Source organism: Nothobranchius furzeri, chromosome 9 (genome assembly GCF_043380555.1).
Source record: "Nothobranchius furzeri strain GRZ-AD chromosome 9, NfurGRZ-RIMD1, whole genome shotgun sequence".
NCBI classification, from domain to species: domain Eukaryota; kingdom Metazoa; phylum Chordata; class Actinopteri; order Cyprinodontiformes; family Nothobranchiidae; genus Nothobranchius; species Nothobranchius furzeri.
In genome coordinates this window covers 50,056,853-50,082,997 of record NC_091749.1, presented here as the reverse complement: position 1 = coordinate 50,082,997, position 26,145 = coordinate 50,056,853, and the positions used below count along the sequence as shown (strand labels likewise).

Below are 26,145 nucleotides of genomic sequence, written 5' to 3'. Positions count from 1 at the left end.
TTTCCCAATTACACTAACAGCCAAACACTAACTAAACTACAATATCCAACAGCCAAGCTAACACTAAATAAGTATTTATAACACTAAAAGATATGCTAAAGACTAGGATATGCTAATGCTATATGCTAATGCTGAACTACCGCTGACCTCCTACGCTCACTTGCAAATCCAACTCCCACTCGCCACAGGGTGTGGCCGAAACGCTCGTTGCTTTTATAACTGTGTCACGGAGCTGCTACGTAGTACTCTACTGGTTTACGTAGTACTTTACTCTTTAGCCATTGGCTAAAATTTATTCAAAATGACTCAAATTCTATGTTTTCAGCTGAAGGTGGCGCATTACTGTGTTTTTTAGACGGAATTTTTTATTTTTAAAGAAAATGCACCAAAATGCTAAAATAAAGAATGCACACATTTAAAACACTATTAGACACTCATTTATACAGTTCATCAGCAAAAAAAAGTTAATTTAGACGTTACTTGCTCTTTAACCAAACTGTCCAAGCTACTTCTTATTTGGAAATATCTCCATAAGTTACCTATATTATCCATGTTAAATTGTAGCCTCAAGTCCTGATAAGATTTCACTGTTCTGTTGTCGATTAGATCCTCTAATTTTCTCATACCCCTCTCTCTCCACAAATTCCAACAGATGACTTCCTTTCCCACCCTTATTGCTGGGTTATACCAAATTGATGAGTATAATTGTTTATACTGGGATATCTTTAACCATTTGTGGAGTTTGTTCCAGATATTTTTAGAATGCTGTAATATTGGATTATTCTCTTTATGCTCAGCTTCCTTCTTTTGTGCTCTTTTTTGTGACAAAGCTTCTAAAGGCCAAAAGGGGGCAGTAAATTCTTTTTTTATAGCTACCCATCCTAAATAAGTGTCCTCTTTACCACCATGTTTTGTTAATTTAGCCACTTCAAAGGCAATGTTATACAGCTCCACATTTGGCAAAGCAAGACCCCCATCCCTTCTTGTTACATACATTTTTTGTTGATTTATCCTTGGTTTCTTTCCATTCCATAGATATTCCTTTACCATCTGATTATATTGATAATAATACTCTTCACTTATTGAAATCGGAAGCATCATTGATAAATAATTAAAATGTGGCACAATCACCATTTTAATGGTATTAATTTTTCCCCATAATGTTAAATTCAGAACTTTCCATTTCTCCAGACTATACTTTATCTTAATAAGGAGAGGAGCCTTATTAATGTGCATTATATCCGTTATATTAGCGCACAATTTAACCCCTAAATACTTCATCCCAGTTGAGAGCCATTTAAAATTCCCTGTTGTCACCATGGTAGAATAACAAGCTCTAGAAATTGTCATAGCCTCTGACTTATGCCAATAAACTTTATAACCCGAAATTTGAGAAAATAAATCAACTTTGTCAAGAAGAGCCTGTGTAGAAGATGTTGGCTCTGAAAGCAAACAAAGAATATCATCTGCGTAAAGAAACAATTTATGTTCTCTCCCACCTGCTTCCACCCCTTTAATCGCTCCCTCCTTTCTTATTGCAATTGCTAATGGCTCCATAAATAATATAAACAATAATGGGGACAAAGGGTCTCCTTGTTTTGTACCCCTATACCTGGGACGTAATTTTGGGGGGGGACGGGTGGGACATGTCCCCCCCACTTTTTCAAAAGGCAGTTTCGGTCCCCTTCACTTTTTTCCGTCCAAAAACAATATTACGCTCCATTAAATGGATTTGATTGAGCACTAGGACCGAAACGGAAACCGGTTTCCTATTAGACCCACCCAAAAGCTAATCTATTGGCTCTGCTGATACTTGCTAACGTATTATTGGCTGTTGCTGCTGTCACTCAAGTTGTAAACAGTCAGAACGTGCTCACGTTGTTTTGCTAGTTTGGAGCCGCTAGGGAACACCGGTACTGAGTCACATCGTCAACTAGACGCTGTGTAATATCAGAGCTCAGCTCAGCTTCCATTATATAACATTTGAACAACTGTTCATTTGTGAGTGTTTGGTAGTTATGCACAGCCAGGCGGCAGCATGTCAAGAAACGAAAGTGGATATAAGAGACTTCTTTCAAAGTCAAAACGTAAGTTGGAACATGTGACAGACCTGCATTAAGCTCAGACTCACCTCCTCCTTCACACACATACTCAAAACTAACTTTTACAAACTAATCTCCTCCACATAACTGACTCCTCAGACACAATTTATTCGTATTATTATAATTATTATTATTTATTATTATTATTACTATTATCATCATGATTATTATTACTAGTAGTAGTAGTAGTAGAAGTGTAACTTCAAAACTTTTATCATTTAACTTTATTGTAAACTTATCTATTGCAATGTATATGTTCACATTAAAAAGCTCTGAAAAATGAACAGTATCATCATCGTCAACAGATTTTTTTTAAGCTTAATGTCAAAGATGTACTCTTTTCATTAGATTTATCTTATTTTTTCCATTTATTTTTTGTGTATTGAAATGCAACAACTGTTTAAACACTTTTAAGGGAAAAAACATATTTAATATGTTTTTATACACTCAAATTGGTAATGAATAATTTACACATTATATTAATAATAATTGTGAATCATACTAGAACCATCCTGTAAATATTTCTGTTTGTTCCATTCCAAAATCTCCCACTGTTTATAGTTCATGCATCTTTTTTTCAGGTGACTGACAGAGATGCAGGAGGAGAGACCGGTGAAGGTACAGCAGGAGAGGCTGTAGGAGATGGAGGACGAGAGCCTGGAGGAGATGGAGCAGAGGCTGGAGGCTCACAGGTGAGGTTGAAATAATGAAGATACGATAGACATAAAATTGATCATTGTGACAAATGTTAGGGTGATGATCATGTGTAAAACATTAGTTCAGCATGTCCTCTAACACAGCAAATGAAATAATGGCCAGATCTCAGGAGGGACCGTTTATGTATAAATACTTTTTATACTTTTGACTAGGCCTGGGAAAGTAACAAATTTTGCTGGACGATATTTTGTCCAACAAATTGTTGATGATAAACGATATCATTGTCAACATTATCTAGACCAAAATAACCACTAATATAATGTTAATATATCATAATAATGCAAGTACACCCTTTAAAATGCAACAAATAAACCTTCATTTAACATTGAAATGTCCAGAACCAGAACTTCTAAATGAATAAAAATAACAAACAAAAATTAAATAAAAAAAAGAATCTCACTCCCTGTTAGAAAATGTTGCACCAAAAACAATAAAAAAAGACCCAAAACAATAAATACAATGGCCTATCCATTGTCAACAGCCAAAACTGCACTTCAATAATGATAATAAATATTAATGATAATAGAGTTGTACATTTTTTAACTTTGATATATATATATATATATATATATATATATATATATTGAGGATGGAAAAATTATTGAGATGGGCATGTGACGTGTCAAAGGGTCTTTACATAACACCCCCACCCCAAATCCGCACAAGCCTGCTGTGTCCCCCCCACTTCTGAAATCAAAATTTCGTCCCTGCCCTATACTGTCTAAAAAAGGGGGAAATATAACCATTTGTAACTACAGCTGCCCTAGGCTTTGCATAGATTGCTTTAACCCATGTAAGGAAACCGCTCCCAAATCCAAATTTTTCCTCTGTGCCTCTTGAGGGGGGCAGAGGGTTTTATGGTTGCAGTCTCCCTGGGGTCCCTGCGCTCTGGGGCAGCTCCTGGATCTCTGAGACTTGGAGCTCCTTCCATCTCCTACACCTCTTTGGGGGCAGATCTGTGGCCTCTCACACTCTATTGGAAGTTTCTATAGAGAAACCTTACATAGACAAGTGCGTGTACGCACACAGGTGCTCACATGGTGCTCTCATAAGTATGGACTTGGGCACGTTCAACACCTCTTAAGGCTGTGGTAGGCACTTAATGCACTGTGATTTATTATTGTGATTGTTCAGTGAAACAATGTTGATTTTATATTTCCTCATCAGGTTGATGCAGTGATAGCTTGCTCCTGTTGTATTGTTGTTGTGTTGTTTTTCTCTTTCTGCAGGTCTAGAAGCAGACTCTTGTTCATCATTGATTGTTTATTTTTGTGGACCCCCTCCACCCCCCCACCTTCCTTTTGTCTCTTCCTTTCTCTTTCACCTCTGTCTCTGTGTCTGGTCGGAATTACCATATTTTCCGGACTATAAGCCACTACTTTTTCTCACACTTTGAACCATGTGGCTTATAATGAGGTGCGGCTTTAGTCAACCAGAAAGGATGGATGCTGGAAAGTCTAATGAAGGAATGGTTAAAGGAGTGCTATGGAAAGCGCCCAGGAGGATTTTTTTCACAGTAAAACGGCGCTGCCTGTATCCCCAGCTTCACCCGGGGATGATGACAGCAACACTGACATTGTCACAGAAAAGGTGTGTGACGAAGCTCTTCTGAGGCTGTTCAACTCCGACACTGAAGATGACTTCAGTGGTTTCAGTGCACAGGAGGACGATGAATAAACTAATCAATAACTTTTCTGTTTTGTTTGATACTGATCAGTTCAGTTACGTTCAGTTAAACTACGTTTTCAATTCAGTAGATATCTGTGGCTTTTAGCCCGGTGCGGCTCATATTGAGGTGCGCCCTATAGTCCGGAAATTATGGTACAAGCATTCAAAAAACAATTGCAACAAAGTTTTAAGTATCAGGCGTGACATTAAAACAGAAGCTTTGATGCTCCACCTGAGAGTAAATCTCTAAGGCTTGTTACCAGCATTCAGACATTAATTCTGTTTGCTTCACAGCCAGACAGGACACAGGGGGGGAAGAGAAAAAAAGAACGAACCGAACAACACACAAAAGAGACGTGTTGAAGGACTTTGGATCTGACACGTTGGGACTGGATTGGGAATTCTGGTACGAAGAAAAGGCAAATGAGCAACTGAGGTGAGTTAGGGAGTCAGGGGGGCACTACTTGGAGGCTGGTGTCCAGCTAATAGAGGGCGGGAATATTAACATATACAGCTTATACATGATGACAACCTGTCAAACTTCATGTGTCTTTTGATTTCATTGTTTATTATTCAAACTAACAAGTACAGCCACGGTGCAGCTAGTCTCTTCTAGTAAGTTGAATTACCAGACTCCATGCTTCCAGGGCGCACTGCTTCCCTCTGCTAGTTTTTTCAGTTTGCATTCATAGTCCAAATGCACAAAGCGGAGCTCGTATGTCCCTCAACAACTACTGTATTTCAAGATGGTGGATGACCATGGAGCGTCAATCACAGTTTTTGCATATAAAAATGTAAAATTTCAAGCTGAGAGGAATATTTAGAATTGATGTTGGTGAGAAATATTAACTGAAAAGGTTAAGTTTGTGAACTGGAAACACAGGATTTAAAAGTATGCAGGTAAAAATATTACACACTGGGGCTTTAAGAAGAAAAACAATTAAACATTTTGATGTTGAAGAGTGCAAGCATACATTATAAGCATAATTCTAAATTAACCATTAAGAGGCTGATATGATGAGGCAAACATTGTCTAGAGCTGCAAATCTGTCCTGTTGCTGGCTGGCAGATTAACCAGGGTTCACCTGAGCATGTTAAATGGAAATTAAAAATGCAAATGTAAGTCAGTAAGTGTGATACTGCATATTCTAAAAGCTGAGGGTGTCAAACATAAAACATGTGCTAAGAAATTATTTTAATCTAAATCGTTTGATATTTTAACTGTAATAATTTTTCCCAAAATACTTTTTCACCAAAGTCTTTAAAGGAACGCTGGATTTATGGGCCACTGAATGCATCACTATTAAAAATGTTATATTGTGTCTGTGAAAACTATAAAATATCAAACATTCATAAAATCTCATTAAGCATCTGGTCCAGCTCAGCTAATCAGACATTTATCTAAAGTGAATTATAACTTCTGCGCTTCACTGACAGCTTGTTTCATTACAGAAAGATAGAAAACTCTTCAGCCACATAGCATTCAAATTCATCAGTGATATGTGGGTTCACTTTCATACCAGCTGTTTGTCCTCCCTCAGGTGGGTTCACTTTGGAGGGGATCGTCACACCCCAGGGCCCCCACCCCACCCCAACCCCACCTCCCAAACTTTGCATGAATTAGCCTCGAGTCAGGGACGCTCACTGAGAAACAGTAGGACACAGCGAAAATGTGACAAAGAAAAATAAAAGATCAAGTTCAAGGTCCTGAATTAAAACAGTGATGTTTTTCTATGCAAGCATTTTCAAATATGAGTTGGAATCCCTGGGATTTTATCTTGACATTTAAAGGACCTTACTAAACTAATTATTCCACATAGCATAGCAAAATGACACAGGGATTAGCAGCTCTCTGAGGCATGGGGACTCAGTTTGTATGGCTTTTAATTAGACTCCAAAGATGCATCCATGAAGAGCAGGTGCAAACTTGAGATATGAGTGCTCTCTGAGCAGTATCTGTCAGAAAAAACATTCTTCGACTTGATTTTCCTGTGCCCAAGAGCACAGGAAAGATTAGAAGACATGGAAAACCTGTCTTCTCCTTTTGCATTTATTAATATCAGCAAATGGTTGGGGTAGCATGAATGGGTATAGTATTTCTTACTTTTTAAGGCACCGACCGAATTCCGTGGTACCGCATGATTCACATGTTAAGAAACGTAGTCTTGTTTTGGTACCATAGAGTTTAGTACCTGATTTCCCAAGATCGACAGCAGCGCATGCATACGATCATCATCTGTCACTGCAGGCCAGCTAAACGGAGCAAGCAGCAAGAGTTGAAGGAACACAATCTTAAGTTTAGGTCCATTAAACTAAATGCAATGGGTGATTGGGTGATGATGGCAACACTGACATAATTCTGAGTGAGTTATCATCTTAATCTGCTCCAGCAGGTAAATAAACTGTTTAAGATAACATTACTTTGATACTTGAGCTTCCGTTGCTATGAGCTAATGATGCGTTCATTCTGCCCTCGGTACTGCTTACCGCTGGGTCCGTTCTAGTCTCCTCCTCCTCCTCTCCACGGTGATGGTTGCAAGACGGCCCGAGTTCGGGTGAGCAGAGACGGTGATGGTTGCAAGAGGGCCCGAGTATGGGTGAGCAGAGACAGTGATGGTTGCAAGAGGGCCCGAGTGTGGGTGAGCAGAGACGGTGCTGGTTGCAAAAGGGCCAGAGTTCGGGTGAGCAGAGATGGTGATGGTTGCAAGAGGGCCCGAGTTCGGGTGAGCAGAGACGGTGATGGTTGCAAGAGGGCTCGAGTTTGGGTGAGCAGAGACGGTGATGGTTGCAAGAGGGCTCGAGTTCGGGTGAGCAGAGATGGTGATGGTTGCAAGAGGGCCCGAGTTCGGGTGAGCAGAGACGGTGATGGTTGCAAGAGGGCTCGAGTTCGGGTGAGCAGAGACGGTGATGGTTGCAAGAGGGCCCGAGTTCGGGTGAGCAGAGACGGTGATGGTTGCAAGAGGGCCCGAGTTCGGGTGAGCAGAGACGGTGATGGTTGCAAGAGGGCCCGAGTTCGGGTGCGCAGAATCCAGGCTGGCAGGCTGGCTGGGGATCTGACAAAGATGAGCACAAACAGAGGTTTTATAAACATGTGGGTAATCAGGAATCAGGTGAGTAGGATAATGAGGCAGGTGAGTTCAATAAACATTTAACAAAGGAGACAGGACAACACATCAGAGGGAAAAGGAGAAGATCCTGACAATGCTTCCACCTAGGAAATTATATTATAGAACATTTGAATAAAAAGGTATATTAAAACATACCTTCGTGGAGCATTCAGAGGTGTGCAGAATGGATGTACAGTTTTTCATTTATATACTATATTTAAAAAGATAAATAATCAAATTTTTATTCTGTCGGGCATGACACTGTGCTTATGTTTATATCTACCAGCCACTAGAGGGCAATGTTGTGTTAAAAAGTAAACTCAGCAAGGCCAGGTTGGGACTGTGGGGGTTTCTCAATATCAAGGTGCTTGACCTCGCAAGGCAATGTCTTACGAGGCCAGGCACCTTGCTTCCGAGGACACAGTCCTTCCTAGGTCATAGAAAACAGTTAAATGGAACAGACTTGCATCACGTGGAGGTCATGTAACTTCACATGACATGGGAAATAATGTTATATTTTATACGTTTAAGTTTTAATAAATACAAATGTCGTTTGCTTTTGGCAATACAAGCCTTTTACTTTTAAAATTGTGTGCATGTTTGGTAAATTAAATATGTAAGTGAGTTACTACCTTTTAGCCCCCGAAGCTGCAGCTACTAAGCAACTAACCAACCATAGATAACTGCTTTGGATATAAAAAAAATAAACATTTCAGATATCAACCTGATAGCTACAATTAGTTGACTTGACTTTAAACTTGAAAATTTCCCTCGAAGTAGCTGCCGGCTTCTGATCTGCCATCCTTTTAAAAATACCATGGTGTATTAAGGGAAATGTTTGACCAAGGCTAGGCTACAAGGCACCACCTGTGTGTCCTTGCTGAGCTAGCTAAATGACTAACAAATGGAGAACACACGCTTCGGTAGAACATGCACATTGGAACACGCCTTGGTGGTTCCTGATGACGTATCTCCGGGGCGGGACCAAGACATCGGGGCAAGGTTCCTTGGCATTGAGAAACACCCTGTGTAAAATGGCAGGCTTGACAAGTCAAGCAGCTTATTCTGAGCCCAGAAGATGTGCTAACAGTTAATACTGTTGTAAACTAAGCTTATTTGTAGAAATTAGTCCTTATCCTGTATGATTTGTCTCTCAACATGGTGCTGGAACATGTCAGCTGGAAAATTAGTCTGGCAATACCACCTCTGAACACCAGAGTTTGCCAGATTGTCCGTGTTCCATAGTCAACCTTTAACCTGTTAAACTGATAAACTTTTAATGTGTAAGTGTCTGGTTTCAACAACATGTAACACATCTGAGACAGTTAAAGCAGCATCACTTTGTTACCTCAAGCTATGAGAACCTTAAAACACAGTTGTTACATATTTCTAGACCCTTTTCCCCCACTTTTATTATGGTCACCATCTTAGCTGACCAACAGTCTTGTACAAGCTTAACATTTTACAGCAGATTAAAAGACAATAGACAACTTGATCATTTTATAATTAATTAGCCAGTTATGTTTGTATGAATGAAGGATTTGAATTAATGTAACCAGTATGTATAGTGTCTGGTCTAATTTGCTTTTCTTTTTGATTTTAAGAGATAACTTTGTCTTTGTAGCTGTAATTTCAGGGGCCGCTGGGCTCAGATTAGTATTTTAAAGGTGTGTCTCACTGAAAAACATTTTTAACGATTATTTTCAATCAATCAATCAATTAGGGCTGCAACTAACGATTATTTTCATAATCGATTAATCTGTCGATTATTTTTTCGATTAATCGATTAATCGGTTTGTTATTGTTTAGCTATTTAACCTATACAAGTGATGGATGCATTTCAGTTAAGAAAAAAAAACATAAGAGAATTGTGCAGTTGACTGCAATCTATTTTATTGCACATGAACACAGTCAGCAGTATAAAATGAGCTAAACAGTGCAAAATATCAGTCCAGAATAATTTTTTAGCATTAGCTGGAAGCCTGCTCCTTCCACCATGGATAGTGGCCTCATGTCTTTTACCAGCATGTTTAGAATAGAGTTTGTAAGTGGTATGAATTGCTGGGGGGTGAGTGTCTCTTTCCCCATGTAGTTGTCCATCGTTGCTTGTTTTTTTTCTGCATAAGAAACACAAATAGACTGAAATAAGTACACATATAAAATAAAGCAGCACACACACTACAACACTAAATCAATATTATATTATTTGAATTAATTAACAATATACAGTGATCATTTATTTTGAGGGTTACGTTCTACAAAATAGCCCGCAACAGGAGATATTCAGAAAAAAAGTCTAATTTTTTTACTATTAAAAAGCTCTAAGTAAGAAGCTCATGAGGTTTTTACTTTGAGTCGGGAGTGTTTAAATTAGCTAGAAAAATGTGAAAAATGATTATTTTGTGTAATACTGTTTAAGAAACATGATAAAAATGTGTTGTGAGGCGTTTTACAGCGTTAGATAGTAAAACAGCCTTTTAATAGTAAAAAAATGACTTTTTCTGAATTTCTCCTGTATTTAAAAATTGAAAGCGTACAACTATGCCGCGTTATATTCACCTGGACACAGCTTGTCTGTATATTTTTCACCGCGGAGTTGTCCTTTTTTGAATGAGGAACATAGTTATGGGTTTGTGCCGTTTTTCTCTTAACGAGAACATTCTTATAAACAGACGTGCTAAATTTGGCAAGCGCATGATTCACAACACGGAGGAGATTCACGATTGCATCTAGTCAATCAGAAGTAGAACACCGTAGACTGACGCGGCAAAAAAACATGTTTAACATCCACTATAACGAACTCAGCTAAAACACTAAGTCCAGCTTGTTTATTTTCTGTTACTTACCGGGCTGGCTCTTCCAAATGACGGCTCACTTGACCGCGGTGCTCTTCCTCAGCCCCCACGTTTTCGTCTCAAATGTTCACTTAGGGACGTCGTGCTTCCGTGCCATGCTAGATGGTTTTTGCATATTTTGCCTTTTCAAGGCATCTAGAATGAAGTGCTCCCATACTCGTGAGGTTTTTGTCCGGGGTTTCTCTAAAGTTTTGTCGCGTCTATTTTCTTCCGTATTTCCTCTTGTTCCGCCATCTCTCACAGCAAGATGAGCGTCAGTAACGTGATACGTCATGAAAACCGAGGGCACTCATTGGCTCATTTCTTCTTCTACGGCTCCACTGGTAGATCAGTGGCTCATTACTGCCACAAACTGGCGGCAAATTTAACAGCTTGTAACCGATGTCAGATTGTGGTAAAAATAGACTTTATGCGGTAAAATATGATTATTAAACAACTAATCGATGACTAAAAAAGTTGTTAACTATTTTAATAATCGATTATAATCGATTAAATCGATTAGTTGTTTCAGCTCTACAATCAATCAAAGCTTTATTTATAAAGCGCCTTCCGCAACCCTGTCAGGAAGCCCAAAGCGCTGAACATTGTACAGTTGTATGTAAATATATTGAATAAATCAACAATAAAAGAAATTCAAATTACAAAATACAAAATGGAAATTACAAGATAGATGAAACATTCTGGTAAAGGACAAATGTGTGAAACACATTTGGATTGAGTGGATGGATTGAGTGTACCAATGAAAACTGTGGAATGGATTCAACATAAAAGAGGGCCAAAATCAAACATGTTCTGGAAACGCCAAGCGGAGGAGGTGTGTTTTTAGGTGATTCTTAAAGACTGGCAGAGAAGGGGACAGCCTAACTGAGGGTGGCAACTGGTTCCAGAGTAACGGTACTAGGACTGAGAAAGCCCGGTCCCCACGGGTACGACACCTAGACCGAGGGACAGCGAGCAGGCCTTGGTCAGAGGAGCGCAGAGCGCGTGATGGGGAGTGTCTTTTCAGGAGTGTGGCTAGATAGGGGGGACCACCACCCTGGAAGAAATGATAAACAAAGACGAGGATTTTGAATTGTGAGCGATAGCAAATCGGAAGCCAGTGCAGAGAGGCCAGAACCGGACTGATGTGGTCCCGTTTCCTGGTCCCAGTCAGGAACCTGGCAGCGCTGTTCTGCACAACCTGTAGGCGATGCAGTGTTGACTGACACAACCCAGCATATAGAGAGTTGCAGTAGTCAACACTCACAGAAATATTTAACCCTAAAACTTAAGATTTATGTAATTTTTTTACATGACAAATTCCCATTTACTTTTTTTAGGTAATTTTTAGACAAACCTACCAAATAAACTTTACATGATGCATATTCATTAGTGTAATAAAGCCTATTTAATTGAAATGCATAATGCTCAAGTTTATGTATTTACTATTAATAAAGTATAATTACTCTAAATTAATAATAAGGAGGGTATTTATTTCAAATACATAAATAATATTGTTTGAAATGCATAAAAATTAGGTTACCTATGCCAGATAAATAGCATATATTTATTTGAATTACATGTCATTTATGCTTATGTAATCAACCACACCATTCAAAATGCATCATATTTATTTAATTATTTTTCATTTAGTACAATGATGATGTACAATGATTAGCATTAAAGCCTCTCAACATCCATGACATGAAACTCAAAAGGACAGAAGGTATCCTTGTGGTCCACTTTGTACATGTATTAATAAACAAAAAATTCAAACACTTCCATCATTCTAATACATCTCACTCCTCTCCATTGCCCCTGATCCATATTTTTCTCCATCCAGAGTACTACATGAGTGACTAAACTGTAGAAAAACAGGCTTTGGTATGAACTGAAGCACTTTTTTAGAACAAATATCTTTTTGAACACTTAACTAGCGTCTACTGAATTTATAAACAATTCAAACAAATCGGGTTTGAGTTTTGGGAACAACATTGCCAGCCAACTCACTTTAGAAACTACCCATCTATGAACCCACCTACAAAGCCACACTGATACATTTCCCTGTTAAAGGCTTGGAGACAAAAAAAAAAAAAAAAAAAAACTTTACAGACACACAATAATCATGAGGAATTTCCCTGACACACCCTTTAAGAACTAAGGGATTAATTTCAGCACAAGATCCAGTCTGACTGGGAAATAACATGAGACACATTATGTAGGGGCTGTGTTAAGTGCATTACCGTCAGCCATATCACTCGAGCAATTTGAGTTTCAGTGCCTGCACTTTTGGTGACAGTTTGGTTGAGTCCAGGTCCATCAGGATTTTCTGGTACACCTCGAATGTACGCTTCAGGTTTTTTGGATAGCTCAAGTTGAGTGCATAGATCAGTCCATAAAGCATCACGCATGCATGGCTGACACTCTGCAGGCTATGGAGAACTTCTACGCCTTCCAGCACAACACCAACATCAGCAAAGCGTCCATCACCTGGACCATCAGGACCATGACCCTCTGCTCGGACTGTGTAGATGCCCATTGTCTTCTCTGCAATGTCTGCCTCAGCCTCTCTGGAATCAATGTCCTGAAACATAAAAAGAACAGAACAATTAGTTGTGTGACCTTAACCTGGACTCCCAAAATGTAAGCAGCTCATCCTTAGGCCAATTGAGTGTTAATTTGAAAATAAAGCACTGCATATATGCGTTCATGAGAATGAGATGGATGCAAGATCATGGTAACAATGACCTTAAGACCTCTGACCACCACCTAAAAGCCTGGGGGGAAAAACAGTCATAAGGATGAATTTTGTGTTGACTATTCACACCCAACTCTCAAACTGTGCCATTTTTTCCATCAAGGTGACAACAATTAAAATCTGAGACAAATCCTTTGAAGTAGTACTCTTGTTCTCACGTGTTTATGGGTTGATTCTCTGCTGAGGGTAAGGTTCTGCGCTTCGTTAAGACGGAGGGATTTCCGGGGACACTGCTCTTTTCCCAATGAAGCCTTTGACCTGCCATAAAAAATCAGTCAATAAAACACAAACTAAAAATGCATAGATATGAAAATACAGAACCAAGAACCCTCACTGATTTTGTTCAGAGATCAGTGATATAAATACGGAGCCAGTGGCTGTAAGACCCAAACAGGAACTGGTTGTTGATGCTGGGAAAATGGACTGAAGGAGGCAAACCTTTCCAACATCTCCACCCTTTCCTATAGCCTCTGCTATTTCTATTTACTTTCTCTTCTAAGCTCTCTCCTCCTCCTCCTCCTCCTCCTCCTCCTCCTCCTCATTGGAATAATGCACTTGAAACAAATCATGCTTCCTACTACACTACTTTATGACTTACCTCTTGACTTCTGACTTTAGCTTTACTGGCTGCCTTAGATCCTCAGATGCCTTTTGAAAGAGAAAAACTATTATCCCATTGTTTCTCTCCACAGACAGCAAGGTATGCCAATGGTGGAAGACAGAAATTACATTATCTTTCTAAACTACATTGAAGAAAAAAATTAAAATAACCCATTAAGAATTAATTTGACACCTTTATAAAATCCCATTCTCAAATGTATTTGTGAAGTTACTATTGAGATAAGTGAGTATGACAGAAGTAAAGATACAGAAGGAGAGAGGGAGAGGACAGTAGGGGACAACAGTGAAAGAACTGGGGGGAGAGAAGAAGAGACACCAAGAGGAGTCGGGTGGAGACACAAAACGTGTGAAGGGAAGACTGAGTTAAATGGAGAACGTCTGATCAGTCTTATACTTGTTAGAATTCCACTGAACATGTCCACATACTTCACATATCTTCAAAGAAGACAAGAAGGCTTCCTTCTGTATGATGTTCTCAAGACGCTGGAGTTCATAAGCAGACAGTCCACAGCATGTATCCTATGATACTCCCCAAACAAACACAGTAGTAACCAGCTGATCAGAACCAAGAATAGAAATGACCTGACATTATCTGAAAGGCATTTCTTAATAAACACTTCCAAAAATCAATGTCAATACAATTAAAACTGCTGGGTCATAAGAACAGTCAAGCGTCTGTGTCCTCACCTTGTTGTTTAGGTGAGAGATGTCATCCCTGGCATCGTGGGGGCGTATAGGTGCCAGGACCCATCCAACTTTATCCTCTCGACCAAGTGGATTTACTCCCTACAAAGGGAAAGTTCTACCACCACTTGCATTGGAAGAATTTTTCATTTTAAACAACCCAACTGACTCAATGTTACTGTCGGTGGTCAAGGTCAATGTATCCCCATTTCCATCCCATTCTCATGAACGCCACATGTTATCAGGTATGTCTAGATAGAAATGAATTACATCTGGCCAAAAGCACAGTAGGCTGGCATGCATACCACGTGTTCTTTAACCAGTGTGTCCAGGTCTTCATTGAGGTAGATGCTGAGACAGCTCAGCACACAATCTCGCCTCACGTTGATGTCTTCATTCTGGGAAGAAGAAAAAATGTTATAATTCCATGCTTGTCAGCATTGGAGATATAACACACAGGTGCTGAGGCTAACAAAGTCACTGACAGTTCCCCACTTGATCATCCCACATTGTTTTACTCTACTCTGGTGATGCTCACAAAGGTGTAAGCCCATTAAATAAACAGCTATTTTGAAAGGGGCCAGAAAACATATTTAACATAGGAGCTGTCCTATACAGCCGAGTCAAACAAACCATATCATATTAGATAAATAAAAATAAAAACTTACATTATCCATCTGGGCCATTATGGCTGCCATCTTTCTTCCTGCTGCTCCACCTTTGGAATTAAAAACCTTCAACAGGTTATCGGTCTGACGGTCCAGTTCTCCAAGGAATTTGGAGGTCAGAGGTATAGCTGTCAGCCGCATAAACTCCAAGTTAATCTGTAGAAGACAACACAGACAGGATAGATTTTAACAGTTTGTAAAATAGACCAAGTTATTACACTTCAGATTCACACTTACCTCACTGACATCAAACAGTGCTGGCCATCTGCTTTGGAACTCTGGAATTGGTGGCTCCTGGAGAACCTCCTGCCTCCTGATTGAGAAGGTATGGTGCATCTTCTTCTTGATCTCAGCCTCATCCCTTTTCTTCTTTTTTACCTCGGTCAGTAGAGCCACCCTTTCTGCCTCCATACTCTCTCTTGTTTCACCTCTGGGCATGTTCGGACAGAAATTAACTTCTGCCTTCCTGGGCTTCTTGATGTTGGCTGCTGGCTTCTCCTGGCCTTTCCGTTTATTCTTCAAAGAATTAACTGCAACCTCAGGATGTCCAGCTCGGCTAAGAAGAAAAATTATTTTATATTAACATTAAATGTTAGTCTATGAATCTGTTGGTGCTTTGGATTAAATAAAAATAGACCCCATTAAATATGACATACCTGAGCTTTGATCTGAAGTTCATCATCTTTATTTTCAAGTAGTGCTTCCAACCACAGTAGCCACTGCGAGTACCTTTCTCTAGTAGACATGGGTGGGACTGTATCAGAGCCTTGGCCACATCTTCCAACTGCTCATTATTTGGATATGCTGTGTACTTCATGATTTCTTCAGCTAGGCCCTCAAGAATATCAGAACGTGTTTTTGGGGTAGGAGACAGCAAAGTTCCGTGTGCATTAAATTCATTATTTCCAGTGTGGAGCATCATCTCAGCACAGTATGAGAAGCGAGGTACAACAAAGTGTTTGGGCCAAGAACAGGACCGGGTCTCAGGCGATGACAAGATGATGGTATCATTGCTGCTGCCGGAGTCTGAATCATTTGGTTCTTGTGATGAGGAAGGAATACCTGGGATTGTGGGGCTGGCATCTCTTGTAAGTGGATTGGAGCTGGTTGTCTCAGAGGGTATGTACACAACTTTCACAGTAGCTTTATCTTCTAGTTCTGAAGTTGACAAGAGGTTCATGAACTGATCGTCCATTTCTCTGTCTCTGTACTGAAGTCGGAATGGCTCAGTCACTTGAAAGAAAGTCTTTATTTGAAGAGAGAATTCCTCCACAGTGTTTGGTATTCCAGATTCAATGGTGAGTTTTCTTGCATCGTCTTCACCTCCAAAAATGACTCTGAAGGTAACTCGTCCTGCCATTCTGCTTTGCTAATCTAAGGTGGAGACACAAACATGAGTGGACAGGTATTAGTCTGGTTTTTTAACTACACAGTATTAGCCTATAACTAATGAGTTAATGAATACAGATTGTTAGAAAAGGGTAGAGAAATGATGGTGTACAAGAAATAAAAGATTAAAGAGCTTATGAAAGAGGTGACTTGTAGGGTGAGTAATACAAGAGCGAGGTGGGCAACAGAAGGGCTAGAGACTAGAAGAGTGAAGAGAATGGCAAAAGATGTCAGTATAGAGGAAGGACAGCTAGAAGGAGGGTAACAGAGGAGGTTAGTAGTGAGAATGCTTGAAAAAAACTTGGATGGATGAGGAGTTAAGCAAAGAATGGAGGTCAAGAAAGGTGACTTACGAAATAATTTTCACAGCACTGTAAGATTTATATTGTTTTATATTGCTGTTCTTTGTGAAGTGACATTCAGAGTCTTAAAGTGTGATTAAAATTAAATGTAGTATTATTATTATTATTGTTATTATATTGAAAATCTTACCTTAAATGACGATGTGTCTCTTCAGTGTCACCATATGTCTGGATCCGACTGTGTAGGCCACAAGTGGGTAGCAATCTCTTAGCTCCTCAAGCTGAACAAGAGCAACCTTTCTATCTGGCGACAAAGTCAACTCAAAGGCCCTAAAATGATCCTGATACCAAGCAAAATACAAGCGAACTATGAAGCTCAAGTCATCTCCTACTATACACATTTGTAGAATCTCTGCAAACTCAGGCATTCCAGCAGTTGAATCACATACAACCATCATTCCATTTCTGTAGTTGATCCCCCGAGATGTGACATTCTTTGTAAGATTAACTTGAACAATGTCTGGATATTTATGTCTGAGAGCTACTACAACCTCCTCATTCAGAACATCAATAGAGACTGTGGAGACATTTGTCACTTCCAGATGTGAGGTACTGGGACTAGATGAGTGCAAGTGATAACTGATTAATTGCTGGTGTTTGGTGGCCAAAGTGAGTGCAATATTTCTGAAATTATTGGTGTGTCGGGCAACTTGTTTAAAAAAGCTATGCTTAGCCTCAAATCTTATCGTCCATACACCCACAAGAGGCCCAAAGCACGTGATTAAGTGTGGATAGTGCTCAAGATAATGGTGTTTTGGTTTCAGTGTTTCACCTGGGACAAGCTCACGTAGTCTCTGTCTGTGCTCCGACACTTTGACATCAAGGTAGGCGATTGTCTCTTGGGTGTGAACAGGTGCTACAACTAACTCTACGATTTCCTTCAGATCTAGTATCACTTGCCAAGCAAGCTCATCTTCTGGTATAATATCTCCTATCAGAAATGGAAGGAAACGTATAAGGCACCAATTCTCATGGGCGTTGCCACCCACTGTCTTCCTACTGGAATAGGTGTGTGGTATAAGGTGAGGCCGATTCTTTTTGTCACTCCACTTCAAAGGAAACTTGAGGATACATGTGTTAAGAAACTCAAGAGTAAAATATTTCTTGGAGATCAGAATGTTCAAACACACTGCAAGCTCAAATGGAACTATCCCTTCAAACAAATCATGCACTATATCAGGGGGATACCCTGTATTCACGTGAAAATGGTTAAGATGCTCAGTTAAAGGGCAAGCTCGCTTCACTCCAAAGCAACTTGTTTCAGTGTCCTGTGCAGTCTTTAGATGTGCTTCATGTATTTCTTTGGTTCTAAGAGTAAATGCACCCGAGTAAACATCAGTTGACTGGATCTCTTCTTTTTGAGCAGTACAAAATCGACAAATATAATGCCCAGAAAAGCTCTCTATAAAACCAGCCAAAGCGTGGGCACCCAAATTGTCTGCAATGACACTGTGCACTGTTCCTTTTACAAAAGTCCCAAGCTTTGAAACATAGACACCATGCTCTTCTAATGTAAGAAGATCGTGTAATAGTGGCTCTAGTATTTTTTTATATCCATATGTCTTTACATCATTACTCTTGCACAAAACTCCCAAATAAATAGAGGTGAGTGCTGAGTGAGACCCTGGTCCCAAGTTATTGAGAATCCAGTAAATGCTGCACAACTTGTGCTTCTTCCTTGATGTGCCCAAAGGATTACACAATTCGAAGTCATCAATGTATAAGGTTAAACAAATGTTTAACTCATCACCTGAAAGGAAGGGGTTATCTTTGAAGAACAAACCATCTCTTATGGAGCGATACTGGTGGGTTTTAAGCTGGTCTGTGTTACTGCCTTGTGTTCTGTGGCTATCAATAACTCTATTCAACACTTCAGGAGAATCAAGTATCTGCTGCAAAGATGGCAGTATTGGGATATATTGAAAGGACCTGCTTGTTTTTTGATCAAGAAGAAACTCTACTGGCTCGACAACCTTAAACACTTCTTTATAGTACTCTTTTCTCTTATAAGCTGTTGCAAGGGGGCCACCTTTTCTCAGTGCATTTGCCAAAGGATTAGATTTACACAGTGAATCAGATAATTCTTTTATAACCAAGTTATCAACCTCAACATTTTTGCTTTTAAAATAATCTGAAATACTACTACAAGTTATTGACACAGACACAGTACTCAGCAAGTAGTGAAGCTCATCAACCAATTCATCTATTGCTGTAGACGGAACATGAAAAATGTTTTCCAACTTCAAGAAAACAGAGCAAAGTTTTTTCTCTACAACTTCTGGAAGATCTGTAATATCACTATCACTATCTGCATATATGTCTGACAGACTACTATTTAAGTCTGCAGAACATGTTGGCCCCTCATCTTCTGGACTAGACTGAACGCTGACTTTAACTACACCTGCTTTAAAATCCGTTAGACTGTGTGGATTATGTTTACGATTTTTATGCGAGTTAAAAGTGCCATATATATTTGACTGATATGTACATCCCTCAAACATACAAGTTACATTTTCATACTGCCTAAGGTGTTGATTAATATGACTAAAGTATTCCTTCTCCGTTGAAAGTACTTCACACCCACATGTCTGACATGAGAACGTAGTGGACTGAGCACCTCCTGTCTCTAACTTGCTGTGTATTCGATATGTGTGACTCAAAAGTTTCTTCCAGCTTGTGAATGTGCAAGGACAGTCTAGATATGCACATGGATATCGGCCTGTGTGGCTATGGTGGAAATGTTTCAGCCTAAAATGTTTTAACAACTCATACCTGGTAGATAACAACCTGTCACATAATTTGCAAGGCCACATTCACACAGCACCTGAAAATTAAGACAAAGAACAACAAATCAATGAGGTTATTTGTAAAATGAGCTGCCTTTCTGCTTTTGTTTGTTACATGGATTTAACAGTTTTTATCATGTAACAACAAAGGCACTCAAAAAGTCAGCCCCAATTCAAGTGCATAATGTAGGCGCCTTGTGAACTAGACCAAATTCTTGCCTTGCAAAGTTTAATAATATATTTGTTTAGTCTGGCTTGCCAGGCTAGGCCTACACCAATACCTGATGAAACCCACACATCCAACATTGTCAAAGATCTGACTTTGTAGGCCTAATGACTTTTAATAAATGTAAATCATATCATTAATAATTTTAACATGCTTACTCTAAACACTTCAGCTTGATAATGTAAACCATTTTAACATCACATGAAATGTAAATTAATATAAACTTAAAAATGCTACATTTTGTTGTGTACAACTTTTAATTTATACTTACAAAATATATGTTGCCACATGAAGGTGAGAACACGAGATTGGAGGAGAATGCAGAAAAAGAGTTAGCTATCTGAAAACAAGAACATAAGTGAAAAGAAAAAATAAGTTTAATTGCATAGTATGAATCACAGAAATGCCATATTTTGCATTAAAACTGCATAATTTTGCCAAAAGGTAACAAGTCTGCTCCTTCCAAAACAACCCCACAAAGTTCTCAAATTTAACTTTAAGCAAACTGTAAGTTAATGCTACAGAGCAGAGGCTAACTTGTTACAAATGTAATAGGTTAAATGTTGTAAACAAAAATAATGTTTGCTTAACTAATGATTTTACTATTTGTCCTTTTAACCGCCATGATAACATGACGGTTACAACTGCCAAGGGTTCGTTTAATCCAGTATTAAGCTGGATAGCCAAGCTAGCGAAGATGCCGTGAAATAGCTAGCTTACTAGCTATAATGCTAGCGGGAAACAGCATTGTCCTGTAAAGCTACGTAGCCAGGATATAACTGCATAGAATAAACACAAACTACAAAATGTTATCACAAACGCAAGCACTCGACACCCTATGGCAAAAAAAAAAAATCTTTATGTACATACAAGACACCCCTTGGAGAGCATGATGTTACACTTACCACCACATGGAGAACGGCACGATGCTACTCCTGAGCGCGGGCGGGCGTGCAGAGGAAGTGCAAGACATTGTTTCCGGTTTCCCAAATTCACTTTTCATAACTTGTATTTAAACAAATCACATAAATTTTAAATAACAGAATCTTGTTTGTTTTACAGCCTTTTTTATTTAAACCATTTTACTAAGAAAAAACTAATTACATTTAATAATATTAAAATTTATTACATTCTGTAAACTATAATTAATTTTAATGCATACATTTAAATAATATGAGTTTTTCAATATAATCAAATAAATAAAAATACATAAAAATTAACTCTGGCATGAATCATTTCTGTGAGTGAAGCCGAGAAATAACAAAGGCATGCAGTACCCACTCCAGGTGGGCTCTCGACAGCATAGGCTTGATTTTAGCAAGGCGTCTCAGGTGAAAGAAATTGGACCGGATCACAGAATTGATGTGAGCGTCAAATTTAAGTCCTACATCAAGTTTCACCCCCAAACTGGTAACAACTGGTTTTGAGTATGGAGAAAGAGGGCCAAGATCAGCATAATGATCCACATTCCTGCTGTTGGGGTGAAAAACAATGAGCTCTGTCTTTCCCTCATTCAGATTTTTGATTATAATCAATTAGAGATTTCCATGCAGGCTGAATATGAAAACAGTCTCCTACACCTATCTCCTGCATTAGCTTCTGATAGAAAATAAACATTTAGACTCTAGGATTTGAAAAGCTTGACAGACCAATGTCACACTGTCACTTAACATTCATGAACTCACCTATCTTGACTTATGAAGAGGAAAGCTGTTGTTGGTTTCACTACTTGGTGTATAGTTTGTGTGTCCTCTCAATCCCCAGTCAGTCGTGGCAGATGGATGCTTATACTGAGCCAGGATCCTCTGGAGGTTTCTTCCTGTCAAAAGGGAGTTTTCCTCTCCACTGTCGCTACATGCTTGCTTAGTTTGAGTATTGCTGTAAAGACTCTGATACTAGTGAGTGACTCAATGCAGTTTGCTGGGATCCTTATGCAGGAGACATTTAAAGGGGCATTATGGAAGTTTGACAGCCAAAACATGTGTAGAAATAATACATTTCTTCTTCATACATTCTCATGCAATGCCCTGGTCCTGTAGAATGAGCCCTGGCATTTTTACTGTGATTGCCTGTTTTTCTGTAAAATCACAAAAAGAAAGTTGCTCGGGTCGAGCAGGCTGCTTCATGCACGTTCACGTTCAGGCATAGCCCGTAGCATTTGCTATCAGTAGCTTTAGCAGCAGAGAGTGAGGCAGTGCCACTTTGTCGCTGTTCCTAACGCCTAGTGATGAACCTAGCTACATTTCGGAGGACCCTTAGCTACTTTCTGTAGAACTTCTAGATATTTCCTGCAAATTAGAAACAAAATAGCCATTTTCGTTTCGAACCGTTCTTTGAACGTTGTTTCAGCTGTCATCAAGGATACAAATATTACAGACACAAAAAGACAACACTTGTCCTATAGCTCACTCAATAAGATGGTGGACTCCCAAGTGGAAGACCTGGGTTTGATTCTGGATGGGAACATAAGTTTATTTAGTTTATTTCTTACATTAATGGTATATTTTTTTACAGCAAGATGCCCAAACTTTTATTTGAGACTCGCCGAACGGCATTGAATTCACAGAAAAAAAGATGTTCCAAAATGAAAGGTGAACCCACTATTTTTCAAGCAAGGGAAGGGCATGATCTGAGCATACAGGAGGACTGACCCATCATAAACCTTTGTGTGCTGAAGACAAAGGTACAGAACCAAATTAATTAATTAGCTGCGCGTTCTCCTGTCCTCTGTCCTCTGGGCCAAACACACACACACACACACACTCACACACTCACACACTCTCACACACACACACACACACACACACACACACACACACACACACACACACACACACACACACACACACACACACACACACACACACACACACACACACACACACACACGCTGTCTCAGTTGTTATTTTCGTTAAGGAGTGTGCACGTACAGCATGCGCGCCTCGTGCACGAGCCTACTATTGAAGCTGCCGTTACACTTTTGGCCTCAGGGGGCAATCGCGAGCATAAATATTCAAAACTCCGTAAAGTCCCTTTAACTAATTGACATAATGAACTGAACTCAATTGGAAAGTTTTATTTTGTGAAGTGCCTTGAGACGACTCTTGTCATGATTTGGCGCTATATAAATAAACCAAATTGATTAGTCCCAGTCATGAATCTGGCAGCAGAGTTCTGGTAAAATCAGATATGGCAAGATCTTATACAATGTGTTTGACTTGGAGAATGTAGCCTCAGTAGCTACCATATCTAATTGTTGATGAATATATGTAAAACTGACAAGAAATTTTGTGCTTGCCAAGCTGCATTTGCCACCACAGCTAGACTCAAAAAAGTATTCATTTGAATTTGTTTAAAAGAGAAGATGTGTAGATTTTACCATTGAGCTCTAGAAAAATCCATCAAAATGTTGTTGAAAATAAAATAAATGACTCCCAGTTGTTGAAAAATATTGGTGGCTTTGTAACGTATAACCATAACAATCGAGTCTAAAATACTAAGTTTCTGAGTGACGCCATAATAGACGCCATGTTTCCTCCTACATGAGCACATGAGGACAAAACACATTCACAGACTTGTAACAACTGGGTACAAAGCTTCCACTATTCTCATAAATGTTGTTGTTTTACACATTTACCTCTTCACTCGTTGCCAGTGATGAAAGGGAGTCATTTTACAAAAATTGCGCTTCCAGTGATTTTTGACCCTAATGGCCTTACTTTAGGAAGTTTTCTCTAGAATACAAGAATACTGCTTGCTTGCAATGATTTAGGTATGTACAGCCCCCTGTCGCCAGGGAAAATAAACACAGTCACTTTAATACTTTCTTTCACACATGTCAAAAACCTCAGCCACTGCTTTTAAGACTTCATGTCATGGCAGCTTGTCCTTCAAAGATTTAAAACCTGAAACTCAGTGACACATTTAATAAATGGACAAGGAGCACATGTTCAGACTGTTAAACTCTTCACTGGAGCTGCAGATGGACTTCCAGATGGTGCAGAAGTTTTGGAGGGAGACTGTTGCAACAATTGTCTTTGAGAGTCCTTGTGCTTTTGGTACCAAAGCGTTTTATTTTCTTCCTGCAGTATAATTTTATGCTTCTCCCACACTATAACTGAAATATTTATTTTCTGATGAATGTTGATGTTTATATGTCATTGCGTCACGGCCTTTAAACTTTCAAAAAACGATTTCGAACTAAAGGCCGCTGGTGAGAACGGGTGATTTCCTTTAAGCACTTTTAGACTTGATTTCTTGCAAATTTTATAAATGGTTTATTCTTCCAAAAAAATAGTTCAAAATTCATTCAAAATGTTCTGCTTTTCATCTAACGAAAATTAACCTTAAATTCAATTATCAGGTCTAAAAAATGGTCAAAAAATCATTTAACCAAATCCTCCCATCTCCCCTGACACTTGGCAAACAAACATTTTCCACACGCCTCCCCTTGTGCTACTAATCAGCTTAATGACTAAGGCGTGTCCAAAAAGTTCACAACTAAATCAATTTACCAAAAAATTAAAAATTAACAAATTTAAATTGCAAACTTAAATTATAAAGGGAATGATAAAAGAAGAAATTCTAAAAGAAAGTTATAACTAACAGATTTATGCTACTTTACTGAAATGGCCACCACATTCCGGCCCCTAATTCATGTTTAACACCAATTACATCTATACCTCTAACAAGTGGCCGTTACAAAATAGATCATTAACATTGACAAACTTAAATTAAACATGTGTTAGCTTTCCTTTTCTCAAACAATTCATTCAAATTTTGACATACAACATTTCATAAACCCCCTTTTTTAAGTTGTCTATACATGTCTTCTTAGAACAAAAACAGAAGTCAATGTCCTCTTTTAAGTTCTTTTCTTCTTTCTTCAATTTGCTTATGTTATATAATGAGATGTACAGCATGTCAGTAAATGAATAAGTGTAAATGTAGAGCCAGAGGTTCCAGAACTTAGCTCAGTTGGAGGCAAACATTCACTGATCCCTCATCCCTCCAGGAGGCATACTTTGTTGATCGGCTTCTCCAGTAGGTTTGTCCTTGTCTTGACTCGAACACGGCGTACCGAGCCATGTGCATCTGCCATACGCCGGGGACACACCGGCCGCGGAAGCGCCGCGAAGCACCGCGAAAATGGGGCCGCCTTCATTCGGCGCCCTTGTTAAGCTATTCTTTAGACCACATGGGCCGCCGAAGTGCCGCAAATCGCCTCGCGCCGTGCAGCGATCATTTCGGCGTCGGCTCTATTTTTTTCGCGAGCCGCGGGTGAATCGCGTCAATTCTGGCAGGAAGTCAAACCTAGACATAAGAGGAAGGCCGGTAAAGTTAACAAAATAAAGCATTTCAAAATAAAATTCCGCAATAGTCAAATGTGTTCGTAATCAGACACTGCAGAAAAACCACACGAACACACACACACACATCGAACTTGTGTGCGTGTGTGATCACGTGAAGGGGTGTGTGGTTTTGGGTGTCTTTTCACCGGAGCAAACAGGACAGAGAGGTAGAAAGTCTGAGGCAAGCAGTTAAGATGGATGACTTTAAATTAATTATGGAAGTTGAGAAACACAAGGAGCTGTACGACCCCTGAAAAACATGATTATTTACGTACCCATTTCAGAAGAAACTGCTAGGATACAGCTGCAGAATTGGAGCGGGTTCCAAGAGATTCAACTGGCAGAAACATAGGTTCACACACACACACACACACACACACACACACACACACACACACACACACACACACACACACACACACACACACACACACACACACACACACACACACACACACACACACACACACGGTGTGTCCACGTTCAAGGAAAATATTTATTTATAATATTATTTCACACACACGTACGCGCGCGCGCGCACAAACACTCAAACGTAGAGGAAAAGAGCTAAGAAAAGGCAGAGAGGAAATGGAGGACGCCAAGTGTTTAAAAGAAAAACTACAGCTGAGCCGAGGCGCGCCTCGACTGGGGCGCGTCTGATCTGAACTGAGGAGCGACGAGCAGCGGCCGAATTTCGTGAGCGATTCGCTTCTCGGCGCTTCGCGGCGCTTCCGCGGCCGGTGTGTCCCCGGCATAGTTTCAGTGATGCGTCCGATGGGCCAAGAATTTCTTGGTGCAGTTTCATCCACCGCAAGTACAACATCATCAATTGCAAAGTTCCTGCGAATCCTGGTCCATTTTCATGAAGCATG

The 26,145-nt window shown here is 39.5% G+C and overlaps 1 protein-coding gene and 1 long non-coding RNA gene across 4 annotated transcripts; both read right to left on the bottom strand.

The window, feature by feature from the left end:
* Positions 1-9,462: 9,462 nt before the first annotated feature.
* LOC139071795 (uncharacterized) lies at positions 9,463-10,955 on the bottom strand. The gene is made up of 2 exons (XR_011521614.1): positions 10,441-10,955; positions 9,463-9,711 (listed from the first exon to the last, which is right to left on the bottom strand). It is a non-coding gene; the product is annotated as an uncharacterized lncRNA (long non-coding RNA).
* A 1,700-nt stretch (positions 10,956-12,655) lies between these two features.
* Positions 12,656-20,874, bottom strand: LOC129160008 (sterile alpha motif domain-containing protein 3-like). Of its 3 annotated transcripts, XM_070554525.1 has the most exons (10): positions 17,041-17,131; positions 15,816-16,533; positions 15,397-15,715; positions 15,160-15,315; positions 14,797-14,889; positions 14,495-14,593; positions 14,234-14,326; positions 13,785-13,834; positions 13,345-13,444; positions 12,656-13,012 (listed from the first exon to the last, which is right to left on the bottom strand). In XM_070554525.1, the coding sequence occupies exons 2-10, from the start codon at positions 16,517-16,519 to the stop codon at positions 12,683-12,685; spliced, it is 1,944 nt and encodes a 647-aa protein (XP_070410626.1). In that variant the 5' UTR covers positions 16,520-16,533; positions 17,041-17,131; the 3' UTR covers positions 12,656-12,682. The 3 variants fall into 3 exon arrangements, with proteins under 3 accessions (XP_070410626.1, XP_070410627.1, XP_070410625.1); XM_070554526.1 differs by lacking the exons at positions 13,345-13,444; positions 13,785-13,834; positions 14,234-14,326; positions 14,495-14,593; XM_070554524.1 differs by lacking the exons at positions 12,656-13,012; positions 13,345-13,444; positions 13,785-13,834; ... (3 more) ...; positions 15,160-15,315; positions 15,397-15,715 and adding exons at positions 20,194-20,262; positions 20,828-20,874 and having other exon boundaries at positions 16,444-16,533; positions 17,041-19,734.
* Positions 20,875-26,145: the final 5,271 nt, after the last annotated feature.